Source organism: Schistocerca piceifrons, chromosome 11 (assembly GCF_021461385.2).
Source record: "Schistocerca piceifrons isolate TAMUIC-IGC-003096 chromosome 11, iqSchPice1.1, whole genome shotgun sequence".
Classification (NCBI taxonomy): Eukaryota; Metazoa; Arthropoda; class Insecta; order Orthoptera; family Acrididae; genus Schistocerca; species Schistocerca piceifrons.
Window position 1 is genome coordinate 3,954,075 of NC_060148.1, and position 20,406 is coordinate 3,974,480.

General features: G+C 43.5%; 1 protein-coding gene across 1 annotated transcript in view; it reads right to left on the reverse strand.

The window, feature by feature from the left end:
- Window positions 1-20,406, reverse strand: part of LOC124720189 (neuralized-like protein 4) — a 296,164-nt gene that overhangs the window by 263,618 nt on the left and 12,140 nt on the right. Inside the window, 1 exon segment of the mRNA XM_047245512.1 lies at window positions 10,358-10,459. Coding sequence (XP_047101468.1) covers window positions 10,358-10,459 — 102 coding nt within the window.

Sequence of the window (20,406 nt, forward strand, 5' to 3'; positions counted from 1 at the left end):
GCAATATTTTTTCCCTCGATATGTCAATATCGAAATTGCAGTTTGAGGGCAGATATTTTTATTTTATATTTTTCTGCAATATTCAGTATATATTTGAAACTATAGCAGAACATAATTTTACTTTCACTGCGTGAAGGAGTCTTACTACTTTTTGAGGTTTCATCATGGTCAGTCTCTCTCTTTGACTCTGTCAAGCAAGTACAGGTGACACGAAGTAGTAGTCCAATTGCATGGGAGGGGGGGGGGGGGCGTGTTTGGCGGTGCGAACAGAATAACGAGTTTTCCGACGCGAAGGAACGGCACACGAGTTGCGTAAAAAAAACAATCTGTGCTCAGTGCTACCGACAGGAACTGTGATGTTTAGCTTCGCTGCACAAGTTTGTCACTACATCTACTAGTTCTCTGGTGTTTGCCAAAATGAAAAAACAGGTAAGTCGGCACGAAGTGTTACGGACAAATCCAATATGTGACGAAACAGAACGACAGACTCGTCACATACCTTTTATTGTGCCTCTTACGTGCCTCTTACCAATGCAAGCAAACAGGTTATCACAGAGCACGAATGTGCATTGTGTTCCTTTCAATTCTTGATGGACAGGCTGCTAGCTTGTCGATGTACAGAATATCTAATAATAAATCGATACTTAAATATACAGCTCTAAAACCTGTATTATGTTTGTAATGTGCAGCTGATATTTTTATAGACTGGTATGCCAATACGTTTTTCTCGAATACAGTGATACTTTTCTTCGATGTGTCGATAGCCGATAAAGATACTTTTTAAATACAGATATATCGAACTCCCGATATTTTTAAAAATATTAACAAGCCTAGCACGCACCCGTCGAGCCAGAAGGGGTAGAGTTACCAGATTTCAGAATGCCGAAAAGAGGACATTTTCCATATTTTAGGATGAAAAAAAGAGGACACTTTCTCTTTCTTAAATTTATTACATAAGGAAAAAAAAAAAAAAAACATTACACACGTCACACACCTACGTATTTTCCATTTGACTGAATCTTTTAAGTTCATTTTCTTGACACAAATATTTAAAAAAGTTCTTGCAATACAAATTTCTAACATTAAATTTCACCATTGCAATCCCCTTTACAGTGTCAATAGAGGAGGAGGAGATTAGTGTTTAACGTCCCGTCGACAACGAGGTCATTAGAGACAGAGCACAAGCTCGGATTAGGGGAGGATGGGGAAGGAAATTGGCCGTGCCCTTTCAAAGGAACCATCCCGGCATTTTCCTGAAGCGATTTAGGGAAATCACAGAAAACCTAAATCAGGATGGCCGGACGCGGGATTGAACTGTCGTTCTCCCGAATGCGAGTCCAGTGTGCTGACCACTGCGCCACCTCGCTAGGTACACACTGTGTCAATAGTGAGTCTATTTCTATCCTTTGTCCATTGTGCCTCTATTAAGGAGAACCACCACTCCACACAAGCATTATGGGCTGGCAATGCGAAGAAGAATTCTGTAATTTTAATTAACTCACTAAACTGTTTCTCACTGATACACGACTCAACATACTTGCATCACTTCTTATGGTCCGGTTCTGATTTTCCATCATATGTGGCAACGAATTTTTTTAAACTGGAAAACTGATCAAAGCACTTTTCATCATCAATTTTAATATATTTCTTTGACAAAAATTTGATAGATTCTTCCACATAAGACCAAGATATATCTGAAAAATCAAGCTGCTTAAAACAAGAAAATTCACAAAATGGTTCCATCCACATATTCAGGTACTCCAAACATCCTTCATAGAGGTTACCAACATGGCACTTAAAATCCTTCACCTTCACAGCATAACCATCATTTTCTATTTGAAACAATCTTTCTTTCACACTCAAAAATATAAAATTTTCATCTTTTCTGTGCTGAAGGACACCACGAAGGGAATACAGTACATTCGTGACAATGATAAGGGTATTTTCTTCCTTTTCTAAGATACTAATATAATTATGAAAAATGTCAACTAATGATTGGATATGCCATAGATATAGCTCATTGATAAGGTCCATAAATTCTTCAGGTCTGTTGGAGGTTTGTTTTCAGACAGAAAGAAGGATTTCAGAGCGAGAAAAAAAAAATCACTAACTCTCTGAATAGCTGTAAATAGTGACAGCCATCGAGTCTTGCTATGGCTGAGAAGTTGTTGGTACTCTATTTAAAAAAAAAAAAAAAAAAAAAAAAAAAAAAAAAAATCACAAAATTTCTTTAGTGACTACACGGACAGTGTATATCGAAAAATGATTACATATCTTCATTATTAATCCTTGTAAGTCAATTTCAAGGAGGTCAATTCCATGCTTAGTGTAGTTATTAAGCACACGAGCAGGACATCCCAGTCCAACCAATACATTGCTAAGTACCGTCTTTAGATTAGCAAATACATTATTTCCATCACCCCTTTTAATGTCGCCAAACATTGTGTTGCAATTATCAGCACCAAACGCCACACATTTGTCCTTAATTTTAAACTTGTTAAGTGTATCAGTGACATAAATGTAATAGAAAGAACCATTCCACATGGGAAAAATATATTAAAAAAAGATGCTGTGACTTTCTAAACGGGAAAGTGCTGGTAGATAGACACAATAAAAAACACACAAACACACACCCAAATATCAAGCTTTCGCAACCCACAGTTGCTTCATCAGGGGAGAGGGATGGAGAGGGAAAGACGGAAGGATGTGGGTTTTAAGGGAGAGGGTAAGGAGTCATTCCAATCCCGGGAGCAGAAAGACTTACATTAGGGGGAAAAAGGGACAGGTACATGCGCGCGCGCACACACACACACACACAGACACACACACACACACACACACACACACACACACACACACACACACACACACACATATCCATCCGCGCATATACAGACACAAGCAGACATATGTAAATGCAAAGAGTTTGGGCAGAGATGTCAGCTGAGGCGGAAGTAAAGAGGCAAAGATGTTGTTGAAAGACAGGTGAGGTATGAGGGGCAGCAACTTGAAATTAGTGGAGGTTGAGGCCTGGCAGATAACGAGAAGAGAGGATATACTGAAGGGTAAGTTCCCATCTCCGGAGTTCGGATAGGTTGGTGTTTGTGGGAAGTCTCCAGATAACCCGGACAGTGTAACACTGTGCCAAGATGTGCTGGCCGTGCACCAAGGCATGTTTAGCCACAGGGTGATCCTCATTACCGACAAACACTGTCTGCCTGTGTCCGTTCGTGCGAATGGACAGTTTGTTGCTGGTCATTCCCACACAGAATGTGGCTCTCCAGCAGGGATACGACTTCCTCAAATCCTGCCCTAAAATGAGATCCATCCTTCACGAAATCCTCCCCATTCCGCCAAGAGTGTCTTTCCGCCGTTTACCTAACCTTCGTAACCTCTCAGTTCATCCCTATGAAATCCCCAAAGCAGTGGAAGACTCTGCAGGAGAGACGCTCAGTAGCTCGGTATGGGATTTTGTTAAAGTTTCGAGAATGTACCTTCACCAAAGAGTCAAGCAGTATATTGCTCCCTCCTATGTATATCTCACGAACAGACCGTGAGGATAAAATCAGAGAGATTAGAGCCCACACAGAGGCATACCGACAATCCTCCTTTCCACGAACAATACGAGACTGGAATAGAAGGGAGAACCGATAGGGGTAGTCAGGGTACCCTCCGCCACAAACTGTCAGGTGGCTTGCGGAGTATGGATGTGGATGTAGATAGAAGGCTTCACAGTGTAGGCAGGTCAGTTGGTAAATCACGTGGGTGGTGGTGGGAGGGTGCACGGGACAGGTTTTACACCGGGGGCGGTTAAAAGGGTAGGAGCCAGAGGGTAGGGAAGGTGGTTTGGGGATTTCATAGGGAGGAACTAAGAGGTTACGAAGGAAAAATGTAAAAATTATAATGTTTGTCTGAATCGGTTGCGGGACATCGTTTTACGAAATATCGGTGTGTGTATAAACGGATTTAATGACCAATAATCATCGATCCTTTCTTTTTTTACAATTCCCATACGGATAGCAAGCCCAAACCATTTTCTAAGTTCGGGTCCCGTAATGTCGACAAATTCGGCATTTTTTAAAAATCCAGTTTCCTCCTATTGCAATTTTGACTGTAGTACTTGTTGGTATCATTGCTAATATATTCTTTGGGAAATATGTTTGGACCCGGGGATCCTTCAAATTTATTATCGGTCTTCGGTAAATCTAAGTCTGACCACTGTTCACTGTCTCCTTCGTCTGATTCAGACAAATCAGTTGGCAACCGTAGTGTTCGCCAAATTCATGTGGGACGTATTTCACTATCTTCCTACGATTCTGTTTCACTTTTGTTTTTTTTATATCCAATGTCTTCTTCCCAATAGGGAAAGTCGTCCAGAACATCGGACAAGATGCCCGCACATTCAACGTAAATAATCCTACTGTCTCTTTCGTCCGCCACGACAAAAGTGCACAAGTACTTATAAAAACAAAAACTTGTTGACGTGTGTAACTTATTGTCACCTAAGCAAAACACCAGCAGAATGCAAAAGATACTAAAGTGCTGTCGCCGGCCACTGCCCGATACAATGCCCACGACACCACTGTGGTGTCGCCAAAAGGCATAGTGTTAATGGCTACGTACACACATGCACATCTATGGCAAAATACCTTTCAAATTATATAAATTTCACTGGCCTCTTTGTAGAATTAATATTAAAAACAGGTACTTTAATTTTCCTGTTCACATGCTAATATTACCATTCTGCCCATACGTCTTTCTTGCGTTGGTAATATTAGCAATTCACATCCACATAATCTAAACGCAATTTGTGGAAAATAAACACCACCCGGACAGGTCTACACACCGGGTCACCAGTGATCCGTACAACATGGAACGGAGGGTCGGTACGACTTTGCGAGACACCTCGCAGTGATGCAGTCGAGTGCAGTGGCCCACTCAGCTTTGCTGATCATTCTTTAGCTATAGACCTACGAAGGAGGAAAATGCACAGTCTTTGACCGGCACCCACTATCCCTCTCGCCTCTACTCACCGATCCACTCCCACAATTTAATTTTGGACTAGGAAACATTCTCACCGGGCACTGCAGTTTTTGATATAGCCGAGAAAAACATAAAAATGTGACTTTTAAAGGAGCTCCCCCTTCACCACTCACCACCAGTCAGGATTTTTAGTATGTCGCTCATTACACTCTCCTCTACTGTTGTACAAAAATCTGCAAATACACAAATCTATTTCCCATTTCCCCATCGACTACTGGACGAACGTATACCTGCGAGCAAGTAAAACATTAATAACTTAAAAAACTTCCTGGCAGATTAAAACTGTGTGCCAGACCGAGACTCGAACTCGGGACCTTTGCCTTTCGCAGGCAAGTGCTCTAACGACTGAGCTATCCGAGCATGACACACACCCGATACTCACAGGTTTACTTCTGCCAGTACCTCGTCTCCTACCTTCCAAACTTTACAGAAGCTCTCCTGCGAAACTTGCAGAACTAGCACTCCTGAAAGAAAGGATATTGCGGAGACATGGCTTAGCCACAGCCTGGGGGATGTTTCCAGAATGAGATTTTCACTCTGCAGCGGAGTGTGCGCTGATATGAAACTTCCTGGCAGACTAAAACTGTGTGCCGGACCGAGACTCAAAGGCAAAGGTCCCGAGATCGAGTCTCGGTCCGGCACACAGTTTTAATCTGCCAGGAAGTTTCATATCAGCGCACACACTGCTGCAGAGTGAAAATCCCATTCTGGATTAATAACTTTCTTTCTTTTTTTTTTTTTTTTTTTTTGGGGGGGGGGGGGGGGTGCCACCTGTGATGTTAACAAAACCACACTACAAGTGATGAGATTATTTTCCACTTTTGTGGTGAACAATTAACTTCGATTATTAGAAGTCAGGGTGAAAGACCGTTTAATTGGAACTTACCGTGGAGGTCGCCTTTGAGCTGCTATTAGTGTTTTTTATTATTATTGTTGTCAGGAATATTATTATGTTTCGCATGTGAACTTTTTTTGAATATAATTGAATCAGTTACAATTCAAACCTTTTATGATTATCACAGTTTCTGATCCTGTCGAGTAAATAAGAGTGTGGAAACATTTGTTTCAGTGAGTACAAGAATAATGCAGACTTGCAGACTGCAAATTATGGTCAGTATGTTCTCCATCACTTTCTGGCTGACCACAAAAATAGTTTTCGGGCAACATTTCTCATTTTCTCGTAAATCCGACACCCCACAATTGGTCTGTGGTACACCCGCACATCACGTGATGTCATCTTCTCACTTTCCATTAGGCAATCATCTGCATCTTCAAAACTTCCCACCAGATTAAAAGTGTGTGCTGGACCGGGAGTCAAACTTCATACCTCTACCTCACAAATGTCGTCCCGTCCAAACTAACCGAACACGACCCGTGTCGTACAGTTACACTATTGATCACATGGGGGATTGTGATGATGGGGTCAAAACAATTATTGTACTCACAAAGACATTCAAACATTTTTCCTGCACTCCATACTTCACAAGAATAACATGTACAATGGAACATACCCTCTGCATAGTGTAGATGTAGACGCAACACTGAAACTGTAGTATATACTGAAGAGAAGAGAGTTGAAGAAATGTAGTCTTGAGTACTAGTTTTATCACAGTGTGTCAGACCCGAAATCGCTTCGGACTTCCGAAGACACCGACGCGGCAATTACTTCCACCGCCGGCTCCGTATTCGGAGGTCCGACACGTCCGGATCCTCGAGACAATCGGTAGCGCGTACCCGGGAACTGGCTCGGTTGCACGGGGTTCAATTCCTGAAGAGCTGCTCAAGGTTGGAGTGGATTGCAGCACTAAATGGCGACGACAGAACACTGAGATCTCCGGGGCCTGTCGAGAAACGAGGAGGCGTGGCAGAATCACCAGCCACTGCACGCTGTGGTGTCACAAGGCTTAGGCCTGTCCCACCCCTCATTAAATCGACCAAGACTTATACGAAAAATTGTAAGAACAGTTATTATTATTGTTATGTTCTTTAACTTTGTTTTGGGGTTTTCAGAAATAATGTGGGAAGAAAGTTTATTTATGTTGCAGATAACGTGGGAGACGTCGCCCGACGATCACCACAAAAGTTTGACGCAGCGGCAAGTGGGCGAGAAATAAAATGAATGCTGCAAACTACCGCGAGCCGCGGAAGAGCCCGGGCCGCGAGGGTGTCGAGCTTCCTGGGTCATTGTCAAAGAAAGAGATATTCTGCTTTCTCTCTGTAAACAGATCGATCGAGTCTCGAAAGGTTCATGTAAAACGTATAGGCGGGTAACACATTAGGTGGGACCTGATGCCTGTAATACTTCCACAGTTATTAAAAAGTCGCTAAACGGCAAAACCAATAGTTCGTCATTTATACAGATAAAAAGTAGTAAAGATATAGGGAAGGAAGAGTCGTGGCGTCAGAACAAAAAGTGATACATCGCTCAGCAACGAAGGAGGACGTAAGCAGCGGGCGTTACATGGTGAAAACAAATCAACTGATAAAATTGTAAGTCTGTAATTAAGCATAAACCCACGTAACACTGCAAGGCCACTCGAGAAGCTGCAGTAGGTACCTGGAACAGCCTCAGGGTCTGCAGCATCTAACCCCTTGTAGTAGGAAATACGGGCCGATCTGTAAACCACACTGCAGTGATTCGAGAATGGTCTATAAAACTGCAGGTAGCGGGACCTGTCAGCTCCCCACACCTATCCGCGGAGGTTTTTCGAGATATTCGACAATTCGAAGCATTTCATTCACAGGCCTGCCAAGTACAGGAGCCAGTACAATAGTCGGCTCAAACGTGCACACTGTCATTAGAACTTAAAATAGTGTCCCTGTTGTGACCTCCTGTAAGTGCAAACTGCAACAAACACAGTTAAAGCTGACACAAGTAGTCTTATCGAGTGAGAACCGTACCGTATTTACTCAAATATAAGCCGCACTCGAATCTAAGCTGCACCTGAAAAATGAGACTCGAAATTGAGGAAAAAATTTTCCCAAATCTAAGCCGCACCTGAAATTTGAGACTCTAAATTTGAGGGGAGAGAAAAGTTTTAGGCCCCACCTCGAAATTGAAACAAAGTTGGTCCATTGTAATATGAGACACAATTTAGGTCGAATGTATGACGATACAGATACAGTAGTTTGGTTCGAGTCGTAAGCTTAGCAGTTAAGCTCTACCAGGTAGCCATTGCTATGCATCAGGCACTCCGTCCCTATTTATACGGGTACCCTTCCTTTTTCACATGCTACATCTAGTTTGAATTCATTGCCTATTTTTCTTGGATCTGATCAGTGCCGTTCCCTTTGTTATAGGTGTTTACGTCAATTTAAACCGAAAATGCATTACTGTACTGTGTCATGCGTTTGTCGCATTCTAATAATGACTGTTAACGACATGTTGCTGCTCGCAGCATGGCTTGTTTTTGTGCACGCTAATGTCGCTTACAAAAAAACAGAGAGAGAGAGAGAGAGAGAGAGAGAAATCTTCTCATTAGTGAAACAATGGCAAGAGACTGATATTTGTTGTTACTTACACTGCTGCTTTCTTTGATAATGATGAACAAGAACCAAATAATAGACTGTGTATGATAGAAGACGTTCTGAACCAGAGTTTAGCGAAAATTTTTCTCCGTTTGAAAATCTTTGCAGACGCCTCTTTAGTACATTACATTCTGCACAGAAATTAGAGTCATCTTAGATTTAAAAAGCTAGTCAACTGCTGAGCTTCATTTCTGACTATCACTATTAGGCATAAGAATAATACGAATATAAACATGACACGATATGTATATTCTTCCACGTTTGCTGTTGTCTCACTCTAGTTTCGTAGTTTATTACGCATACGAGACTTAAATGAGATAGCAGCAAACACGAAAGAATACACGGCAAAATGTTTATATTCGTATTATTCTTATGATGAAGAGAATACTGCATGTGATTCACAATTCACAAAAGTTCCTATTAGCAACCATCTATTCTCACAGGTAGGAAAAAATTCAGAATGTAGAGTTGGCCATATTGATAAACATCCCAAACAGTCTTGCCAGTCGAATTTTCGTGGTACATTGAAATGCTGCTACATTCAAAGATGAACAATACGGAATTTGTATTTACTTCGTCGGATAATGTATGAAAATGCAGTGGTCGAAACTCGGGGCGGAGAAAAAAAAGCTCGTCTTCCACCTTTTTTTTTTAAATTTATTTACTGACGCAGAGGTTTTTGCATCAGTATTTATCTTTGTGCCTGCAAAGCATGCCTGTGTAGCACTACATATATTTGACGGCAGAAGTTAGTTATGGCGTTATCTATTAACGTTTTTCAGAACTTCCGCTTACTTAGCACTCGATTCTAAGCCGAAGGCGGTTTTCTGGATTATAAAAACCGCAAAAAAAGTGCGGCTTAGATTCGAGTAAATACGGTCACCGGCCACATCACGCCGAGTTTCCACTCTCGTTACGGTCAGCTGAAGTTGTCTCGCCACAGTCTTAATGTCGGAGGAAGAGCAGGACATCCCCAAGTTGTCCACAGACAAATAACTCTTAACTGGATTCAGCGCGAAAACTAGTTCCGGCAATATTACCGATCACACTGTAAGATTGAGGCCAGCCTGCATCTGAAATATTCTGTTTAAATGACTGTACCGTCTGCCTGCAGACCTGACAAGAATATTAATAGTTATCGTGCTGGGAAAATCTACACAGTGCAGTACAGCTATCTGAGAGGTTAAAATAATAACAAGGAAACTTATGCAACATATAAATTGAAATAAAATTGTTTAACTATCACATACATATATTAGCAAAATTAATTAAATTGGGGAAATCCTAATAGTTATATCAAAATTGGTTTTAAATACGGTGATACACCACAAAGTTTGTATCGTAATATTCCTCAGTAATACACCACAAAGTTTGTATCGTAATATTCCTCAGTACTCTCTCTGACACGTAGGGAAAATCAGTAACGTCTGAAGTGAATGAAGACTAATGGAAAGGATGTTTTCGTATGCTCCTCACCGTGGGGGCACAATTTTATTTAGCCGACAGAACGTACACTATAAAGCAGGACCAGTACACATCTGCAAATTAAGTGTTTATGGCTTTAAATAAGTAGATAAAAATAAGGGAGAGTAGCAGTTGCATATTTCTTTCACAATTCAATGTGAAGTGAGTAAAATAAAGCAGAGCACCGGCAATTAGAATCTTGTACGCAGAGCACCTCTGGAATAGTACAACTGCCACGACAAGCAGTATTATTACTAAACGGTATCCAAGAACCCCCAAGTTTTAATTTGCCCGACATTACATGACAGTTTATTTCACTTACCCAAGATCCTCCTCGAAGCTCCGACGCAGTAGATGGGAATTCCATTGTCTCGGGGTTCAAGCATGTTACACCAATTTCGATACTTCCGCTCCAGGAGTTTATCTGAAAATGGGCACAGATTAATTTAAAATTGCCAAATCTATAATGCTGAAGACTGTCGAAACTGATCTACACCGTCAGCATCGAAAACCAGAGTAATATCAGACTAGTGCACAAGTTCCTAGCATTTTTCCATAACATTCTCCTCCACTATTTACAACAATCTGCCAAAACTAGGATGGCAACAAAATGTGTTCACCTAAAGTGGAGGGATACGATTTTTTCACGGCACGTATTGTCAAGTTCACACAACCGCGCACCGTGTCTTCGTAATGATGGGACATCCACCTTGCACGTGACGTCGGAGAAGAGGTAGCATGCAGTCAGTATCGACGTTTTTAAATTCGTGTGATGTCTGAGAAGTGTATCCTGTGTACCAATTTTTATTGTGTTGGAAAGCTACGTACTGCACTACTTGCAGCTGTTCTCAAAAAGCATTTGCACGAGCTTCCAAGGCAACACTGCTCCCATTTCCATCTGTCGGAAGTCTCTTAACGAGAAAGGTATTAACGACAGTGAGTAGTATGGCACAATTTGAACTGTCTTCGTTGTACTGCATCTGTGTTTCGAGGAACATTCACACGATCTGTCGTCCTGCGAAAAAACAAAGAACATACATTAACGCGCTGTACTGTGTGGACTGCCCCTCTGAAGAGTGCTACCACATTTCCAATATAACAGAGCTCCTCAGTCAGAAAACATAGTAGTTCAACTTGCAGTGAATAGATTCAAGTTTCGCTCGGTCAGTCAATTGGGAGGAAGGGGGAGGGGGGTGCGGAAGAAAGGGGGCGGGAGGGAGTAGGGGGCGTAGCAGCGGGCCGCCACCAAACAGCACGGTGAGCTGTGTTAGCGTAATGTCTGTATATATGTGTGTGTGTGTGTGTGTGTGTGTGTGTGTGTGTGTGTGTGTGTGTGTGTGTGTGTGGGTGCGCGCGCGCGAGTGTATACCTGTCCCTTCTTTCCCCCTAAGGTAAGTCTTTTCGCTCCCGGGATTGGAATGACTCCTTACCCTCTCCCTTAAAACCCACATCCTTTCGTCTTTCCCTCTCCTTGCCTCTTTCTTGATGAGGCAACAGTTTGTTGCGAAAGCTTGAATTTTGTGTGTGTGTGTGTGTGTGTGTGTGTGTGTCGACCTGCCAGCGCTTTCGTTCGGTAAGTCACATCATCTTTGTTTTTAGATTATATATATATATTCACTGTTATTTAGACTTGATACTAGGACTGAGGAATTACAGTGCAAAAGATGAAGTGTCTACTGTCAATTTTGAAGCACAGCATGAAAAACACGTTTTTCAAAATTTTTCATAAAAAAATCTGAATGGTTTATCCTACTTTTTGTACATTATATGAACTTAAGTGGTCTACATACTAGATGCATAAGAAATTTAGATCTGTATGTCAACTCATTAGCGAGGAGCAGGTCTCTGAAAATAGGAAAAGTGGTGGCCGATTCACGAGTGGCTACACGGGTGTTTGTACAGGGAGTCGCTGCTTTGTTTGGGCTCAGCATTTATTTTCTTTTCTTACGTTAGCGTAAGAGCAGCATTTTTCGTTACCAGTAACGATACAGGATAGGAACGGTCGGTGTCGTTCACGAGCCAACTGACGACGAGAAAACAGAGATGCACGTACGGTCACACACTGTGGTTTTGGCTCTGAGCGTGCAGAACCCACACACCCGATTTTTTAACCTTCCCCGTAGCGTGCAAATGTCACACTGTGGTGGAATGATCACAGTTCATCACATTTGACTCTTCTCGAGTGCAGTGACACGGTTTAAGGTGTTTAAAAGATATTTATCAAACCCTACAAGTCTTTCTGAATAAAGAGTGTCACTAACGTAAAAAATTACTACTTTGTTGTGCTCTGCCTGACAGGATTATCTTCAAATGCAGTGCAAATATTTCTGTCCATCTCTGCTGCTGTCACCCCTCCACTGGATTCAAAACAAGAGAATACTTCCAAAATGTTCCAATTTCTCCACTCAATACTTCATTTTGTAGTTTTCACATGTCTATGCACTGCCTCCAATGACAAAATGTAAACTGAAACAGCAATAGTGAACTACAAATAAAAATAACAGCCCATAAACAAACCTGGAGTACAAATGGGCAAAAATTTATACGGGATGAGAAGTTCCGCCTTATGCAAGACACCTTTTTTGTTTTGTTTCACCCACACGTGTTTCAGCACTCTTGTGCTAGCGTCAGTGGGTTCAATTTTTTTAATACTGTAAAACTGTTGTTACATATAAACATTTCTGTTGTTTACAACATTATGTAGAAGTTGCATTTATAACTTAATTGGCAAAAAGTGGGTGTAAGCATTAGTCAACATACCTTACACAATGTTATTGTCCATTTATTTTTGTAGCTATTTTGCTACTCAATATACAACTTGTCATCTGCAAACAGCAAAACGTAATTTATTTTCTGTCTGTTATGCATTTACGAACGGAAATAAGACTGTATCACTTTTTCTGTCTGTAACTTAGAGTTTTGAAGTTGTGGTGCGTTCTCCTGTGTTGTTGGCGAAGTAAATAGGCAGGAGAACGCACCACAACAATACGTAACAACAATTTTACAGTTAAAAATAAAAACTGAACCCACTGACGATAGCACGAAAGTGCTGAAACGTGGTCGGGTGAAACAAAACAAAAAAGGTGTCTCGCATAAGACGGAACTTCTCACCCCATTTTCTTAGCAAGCACAGACACGACAAGTAGAACTGCACCACAGGATGACTCATATTTATAACTGAAAGGGGTAACGATTTGACTCTACTTTTTAGAATGCGACTGCAGTGACAGAGCCTGAGATCTCTGTTAGGTCAGAAAATGACAGTTCGATTACAATTAGGCAACGCCTACAAATGTGAGTTATTAAATCTTAGGTGTAGGGACAGACTGATCTGTAGTGTAGTGCGACGTCTAGGTTAAGTTGGCAGGTGATCGTTTGCTCGTGAATTTGTGGAAAGGTAATCTAATGCTCCAGTTAATACCATTATCGATTAAGGGAGCTCACTAAAATCTGATGGCGACACTAATTAAATCTCCCACAGTGTGTGAGAATACTGAGCTCAGAATCCAAACCTTTAATATAAAACTTTTCAATTGCAATGCAAACATTTGGAGGGCACATTTGGGAAGTACCATTTAATGCAGAGGCGGCCACGGCGTGCCAAATTTCACACGCGCAGTACGTGCGGATCGAGTTCCCCGGCCCGTCACTCGGCTCCTCTCGGTCCTTCTCCGAAGTGCCCGGAACTGCACGACATTTCGTTCGGCATAGTGGTGCCGCATTTTTCGGTCGTCACGACTCTCAGCTCTGCAGAATCACAGCATCGGCAATGTTTATACGGTGCTATCTGCCCGTCCCTATTTGCTCCAGGTACTAATGACGTTCACAGGTAAAGTGGCTGTCTGCACAAAAAAAGGGGAACTCTAGCAATCTATCGACGCGATCCTTTAAAATGAATGGCAGTGACAGATGAGAGGGAGGAGAATTCTTCTCCACAAACGTATGCGACCGGTACTGCGTATTTGCTACGAAACGACATTATAATACCGTGCAGAAAGAATTTAAAGATTTTGTTGACAGTGAAGGAGCAAAAATTTACAATGGGCAGATGAGATTCATTGCTCTCTACATCAAAAAGCAATTTGTACTAAGTTTGGAGGCTCAGAGCAAGTTAAGAAACTGGTTGTACAAACAGTAAAATTTCCAAAGTCGCACACGTTACTCCTGTGTCAGCTGCAACAGTTTTCAGTGGAATTGAACAAAGAATACATAGACTTCGTGTATGAATGAAAAGTATGTCGGTTAAGTCGAGTTGTAAGCCCGGAACAATTTTTCAATTTAAAACCACCACTGTTGTATTTACGAAATGAAACTAGTGCAGGGACAAAAATTAGAACATCTGGCACGGATTGCAGACTTCATACTTTAAATGGACCTTGCTGCACACCGCCCACATTGAGATACTGCAGTGTAACATCTTTCTGGTTCAATAGTGACGCATTTAAAAGAAATTGCATTATAGAAGGGACACATTCTGACACAGTACAGTTCCCTATGGTCACTGGCGTTAAAGCGTGAAGTTTGAAGAATTCACTGTCGCCGTAAAAGAATTACGAGGACTGTTTCCTAAACGTTTTGAGCACACTGCAAATCTTACATTTGTTTTCAAACTGCTATTGGGACTGTTGGACGTGTCAGTTGAGGGTGCCCTTGTGCACGCGCAGGTGTAAATGTTAGACCTGCAAGGTAATTCCCATTTGAAAGACAAATACATTTGGCATTAAAAATGTCTAGTACATCTACACTGCTTTCCTCAGATAGTTGCCACGTGTCCATGCTATAATATTTCGACTGATACACGTGTGTTAGAGACTTTTTTCAGTTACAAAACTAAACAAGTTACGATTATGTGGAAACTTAAGTGTGAAAATATGTGGAATTATGAGTGTGTCCCTATACTGACAGTCTGTATTAGAAAAAAAGTATTACATCTACAGTGTTCCAAAAATAATTACATAACACTGAACCTTTTTTAAGAAGTGTGAAATATAAATCCAAGTCATATGCAATATGACTGCAATCTGATCTAAATGTGGCACATATGCAGTTTCCCAGTCTTCACCCTCCTTACAGTCACACAGCGCAGTGTGGTGGTGTGGGAAATGCGCCAGCCAGATTGAGCGCAACGGCACACATCGTCAGCCAAATTCTACACCACCCCCGATTTAATGGCAACTATCGTGTTTCTATTCACTGGGCATTTACGTCAGAAAATAAATTATGAGACTGCAGTTCTGAGTTGACTTGGTGGTGCAGACAAACTCATTGAAGGATTTTACTCTTCTTTCAATCAAACACAACGGAAGAACAGTTTCTTAATTCTCCGTGTGACTTAAATGAAGCTGAGGAGCGAATCGGTATTCTTCACAGACGCGTGCTGCCCGGATTGTACAGTAGAACTTAGGACTGCCGAAGACGGTAGTGTGTACGGACGGGAATGGGAAAACGAAAGTCGAAATACACGCCGGCACGCTTGCGGTAAACTAAATAGCGCTTTTAGGCAGCAGTTCGGTGTTAAAACTATTTTAGTCTGAAGGGTTGTTTAACAAGTACACACACGCTGAGAACCACGGGGAGGGGAGGACAGAAATATACTGTCTGGCCAAAAATAGTGAAACGAAAGAGGTGACTCCTGTCTATAAGAAGGGCAAGAGAATGGACCCACACAATTACACACCAATATCACTTACTTCAGTTTACTGCAGAATCCTCAAACATATTCTCAATTCGAATATAATAAACTGTCTCGAAACTTGAGAAGCTTATGTCCACAAATCGGCACAGCTGTAGAAAGCACCGCTCGTGCGAATCTTGGCTCGCCCCTCTGTCACTCGATATTCTGTGAACTACGGGTGACGGGCAACAGGCAGATTCCATATTTCTAGACTTCCGGGAAGTATCTGACACAGTGCCCCGCTGCAAGTCGTTAACAATGGTACGGACGTACACATTACATTGTCAGATACGTGAGTGGCTCGAAGACTTCTTACGTCACAGAACCCGGTACGCGGTCTCCAACGACGATTGTTCGTCAGAGACGAGGAGTCCTCCAGGGAAGTGTAATAAGTCTGCCACTGGTCTCTACAAACAAGATTTGGCGGACAGGGTAGGCAGCAACGTGCGCTCGTTTGCTGTGGTGTGCAGCAAGGTGTCGAAGTCGAGTGACTGTAGGAAGATGCGAGATGACAGACAAAATTTCCAGTCGGTGTGACAAATTGCAGCCAGCTGTAAATGTGGAAAAAATGTAAGTTAATGCGGACGAGTAGGAAGAACAAACCAGTAATGTTCGGGTACAGTATTGCTAACATCCCGCTAGACACAGTCCAGTCATTTAAATATCTGGACATAACACTGCAGAGCGATACAAAATGGAACGGTCGTGTGAGAATTGTGGTGGGGGGAGGTGAACGGTGGCATCGGTTTAGGGGGAGAGTTTACGGTAAGAGAGGGTCTCGCGTACAGGAGACCGCACACAGGAAGCGTGTGCGACATATTCTAGAGTAATGCCCGAGTGTTCGGTACCCGCACCGGGTCGAACCGGAGGAAGACATCGAAGCAATTCAGAGGTGAGCTGCTAGATTCGTTAACGGTAGGTTCAAAACACGTAAATTATACAGAGATGCTTCGGGAACTCAAATGGGAACCCCCAGAGGGAAGGTGACGTTCTTTTTGGGGACGGTGGTGGTGGTGTAGTGTTTAACGTCCCGTCGACAACGAGGTGATTAGAGATGGAGCGCAAGCTCGGGTTAGGGAAGGATTGGGAAGGAAATCGGCCGTGCCCTTTCAAAGGAACCATCCCGGCATTTGCCTGAAACGATTTAGGGAAATCACGGAAAACCTAAATCAGGATGGCCGGAGACGGGATTGAACCGTCATCCTCCCATTTCTTTTTGGGGAAACTACTGAGAAAAATTAGAGAACTGGCACTTGAAGTCGACTGCCTAACGATTCTACTGCCGTCGTACATCACCCGTAAGGACTGCGAAGATAAGGTACGAGATTAAGGGCTCGTACGGACGCACGTAGACACTCGTTTTTCCCTCGCCCTATTTGCGCGTGGAGCAGGGGAGGGAATTACTAAAGTGCACGTCATTTACGACGGCGGCCGAATTTAGCTTCGTTCTGTGCATCTGATGTCACAAACCACAGTCAGCCAATGAACAGAGAACGACGTTGCCAGAGCTCGACTGCAGTACAGAGCACGGACACACTGTCTTCAGTTTTAGAAACATTCAGTCATAAATAAAGTAACTCAACGAAAGCAATGTCTTGATAGCCAAATTTCTCTTACAGAAAGTTTGGAAAAAACATTATTTATATCAATTGCGTCATATTCTATTAATTAATTAAACCAAACAAGCAATAAGCCTCTTAATTCAGGTGATAGCAAGGGAAGGTGTTTGTATCATTCTCACTAACCGCTTTTTCGCAATAAAGAACAGCGGTAATTGTTTATTTCCTATTGTACTTCGACGAAACGTGAGTAATTCATAGTCATACGAACAGTGTTTGTCGGTATTTTGCGTCCTAGTTTAAACTCCTCCAGGAAGTACATTGAATAATGAGCTGTGTTAGAGCAATGGTTAAAGTGTTTGGCTGCTAAGTGAAAGGTTCAGAGTTCAAACCTTGTTTTGTGCTTAATACTTTCTTTATTTAAAAACAATATCAAAGTGTCTTACTTCATGAATTTTATTCGTTTGAATGTAATTTTTTGAAATTTCTAGTGGCAACTGAAATCGACCATACGGAAAGTAGACGGTATGGACTTTAACCTCTGCAAACTCTTCAAAATTTCGTGCAGTGGTTTATTACATTTAATGCTGCACAATAACTGTGTCGAACATCGAAACAAAATTAAGTCATTTATGGGGGTAATGTATCAGTCAAGAAAATGTGTAAAAATCAAATTTCTGGGCCAAATAGTGTCTGTGAAATCGAATGATAAGTGTGTCAAAGCAGTCGGAACACCATGTGCTAGCACAGGCGAGCAGTGCAGTGGTGACAAAATGCGGGGAGCACGTCTCTGTAGCAGGGAAAGGGTTAAGGCGGCCGTGGTGGCTCTACTTCATAAACTGCGTGCTCCCCCCTAAACGTAAGTTAGCGAACTATACTGTACTATGGTGCTGCTTCTCTTGGCGCGTGCGTTGTTTGCAACTGGCAAGACAGCAATCTCCCACGCCTGGGCGGGCACGCGCGAACTGCCAAGATAAAAGAATTCAACTATAGTAGTGGTAAAGGGTACCCTCCCCACACACCGTACAGTGGCTTGCAGAGTATCTGTGTAGACGGAGAAAGGAAATGAAATTTCTCGGGTCGAGAGAGTGGCTCAGATACAGGCACCGATTCAACTGGAAAAGGCACCACAAATTCTCTTCTCTGGAGATGACATCCGAGCAGATCCACACGCGTTCTACCGATGGCAGATTTGGGGAGCTGTCCGGCCGTCAGAGTACCCCGGCATAACTCTGACATTGCACAGGTAAGTGCGGAACGTGCGGACCAGTACAGTCCCACCGGAAAAATGTCGAGAACGTATACTGTCGCACGACAGGTAACGTGCGGGGGTGCGGGATATACGTCACGTACCGTGTCGCCTCAGAGTTCCCTCGTTCGCCACCAGCTGTGAGCTCAAGTCACACCCGGCAGCCGACCACGCCGTGGCGCCAAGAGTAACGCCGCGCCGCCTCTCCCCCGGTCGCCAACACACTCGTCGGACGCGGACCTCCGGGACGGTGGAGAACCGCAATTCGGTGCCGAACGAAACTCGGCACTGTCGGCCACCCGTACTCCCCACTCGTGGCAATACTCGAAACACAGCCGAGGTGTTAACGGCAGCACACTAATCGGACGGTAACTCCCCGGTCCGGATACCACTCGCGTCTGAGAATTAGCGCGGGACGACACGGAATGTCTCCGGGGCTCCGTTACTTTTTCTCGTACGGCAGGCACAGGTGTGAAGCTAGGTTACGTTGTGCTCGGTGCACAATACGGCGGCACTCCCTCGTGGCGGTCGGATGTGGTCGAGCGGAACCTCCCAGACTAATACGCCTGCCCTCTCTTTACAGTACAGCCTGACACTGCCACATCTGAGTGCTGCAAAAATCTGGATATTTCACTATTTGACCAGCTGTCCAAATGGAGGCTGTAACAGGGCATCCTCCTCTAGCATTACTTTTCCTCGACAGTAGTTATCTATACCAGTATTATTTTTCGAATTCTGGACAGGTCAGTATTATGTCAGTTGCTTTTCTGAAAACTTTCATACAATTTTATACGCAGTATGTTATATTTCCAACGTCTGACCGGCACAATTCAGAAAAGCTAGCGTCTGTAGGAAGGAACCAGACGGCACCCACTGTCAAGTTGTCATTAAAATGAAGAATGTCGTGTCGGGCAGCTCACTCGTCGACCGGGTTAGCCGACCGTTCCTCGGCTGCAGTTTGCCCGCTGACAGACAGCCTGTCAATTGCCGTGCCCACGTAGAATGCCACACAGTGGTTGCTGCTCAGTTTGTGAATCACGTGATCAGTTTCGCAGGTAGGCCTGCCTCGGACGGGATAGGTGGTGCCGGTGAGCGGACTGGAGTAGGTGGTGCGGGAGGAAGCACAGGACTGGCCTCGCATCTACGTCAATTACAGGGATACGAGCCACGAGGCGACGGGTCAGCAGGTGGGGTCGAGTGGGGGCGGACTAGGATATCGCGTAGGGTCGGTGGGCGTCCGAATAATACCGTCGGAGAGGTGGGAAGGCTAATGGGCGGGACATTCTCGATTTCAGGGCACCACGAGAGATAGTCGAAACAATGGAGGAGAGAGTGTTTTGGTTGCTCCAGTCCCGAACGGTACCGAGTCACGAGGGGAACGCTCTTCTGTAAGCGGACGGTGGGACGTCGGGAGGTGGAGGGTGACCGAAGAGGCAGGGCACAGGAGACGTGTTTCCAATCCATGTCCGGAGGGTAATTTTGGTCCGCGAAGGCTCCGGTGAGACCCACGGCATATTCCGAGAAGAAATGCTAGACACTACGGGTGCGATGGCCACCGGAGGTTAGGCTGTACGTACGGGACTTCTCGGAATAAGGTGGGTGGCAGCTGTCGAGGTGGAGGTATTACTGTCAGTCGGCAGGCTCGATGCAGGCAGAGGTACCGACGTAGGTGTCCTCGAAACGGAGGTCGACATTGAGGAAGGTGGCTTCACGGATTGACAGGAACAGCTGAACTGAATGGGGGAGGTTCTGCAGGAATGTGTAGAAGGTGTCTTCACCTTCTGCACAGATCTTGAAGTTACCGTCAGTGAATCTTTATCGAGGGAGCAGTTTATTCTAGGTAGTTACAGAGGATTGCTCTGGACGGCTCACAAATAGGCCGGTAACAC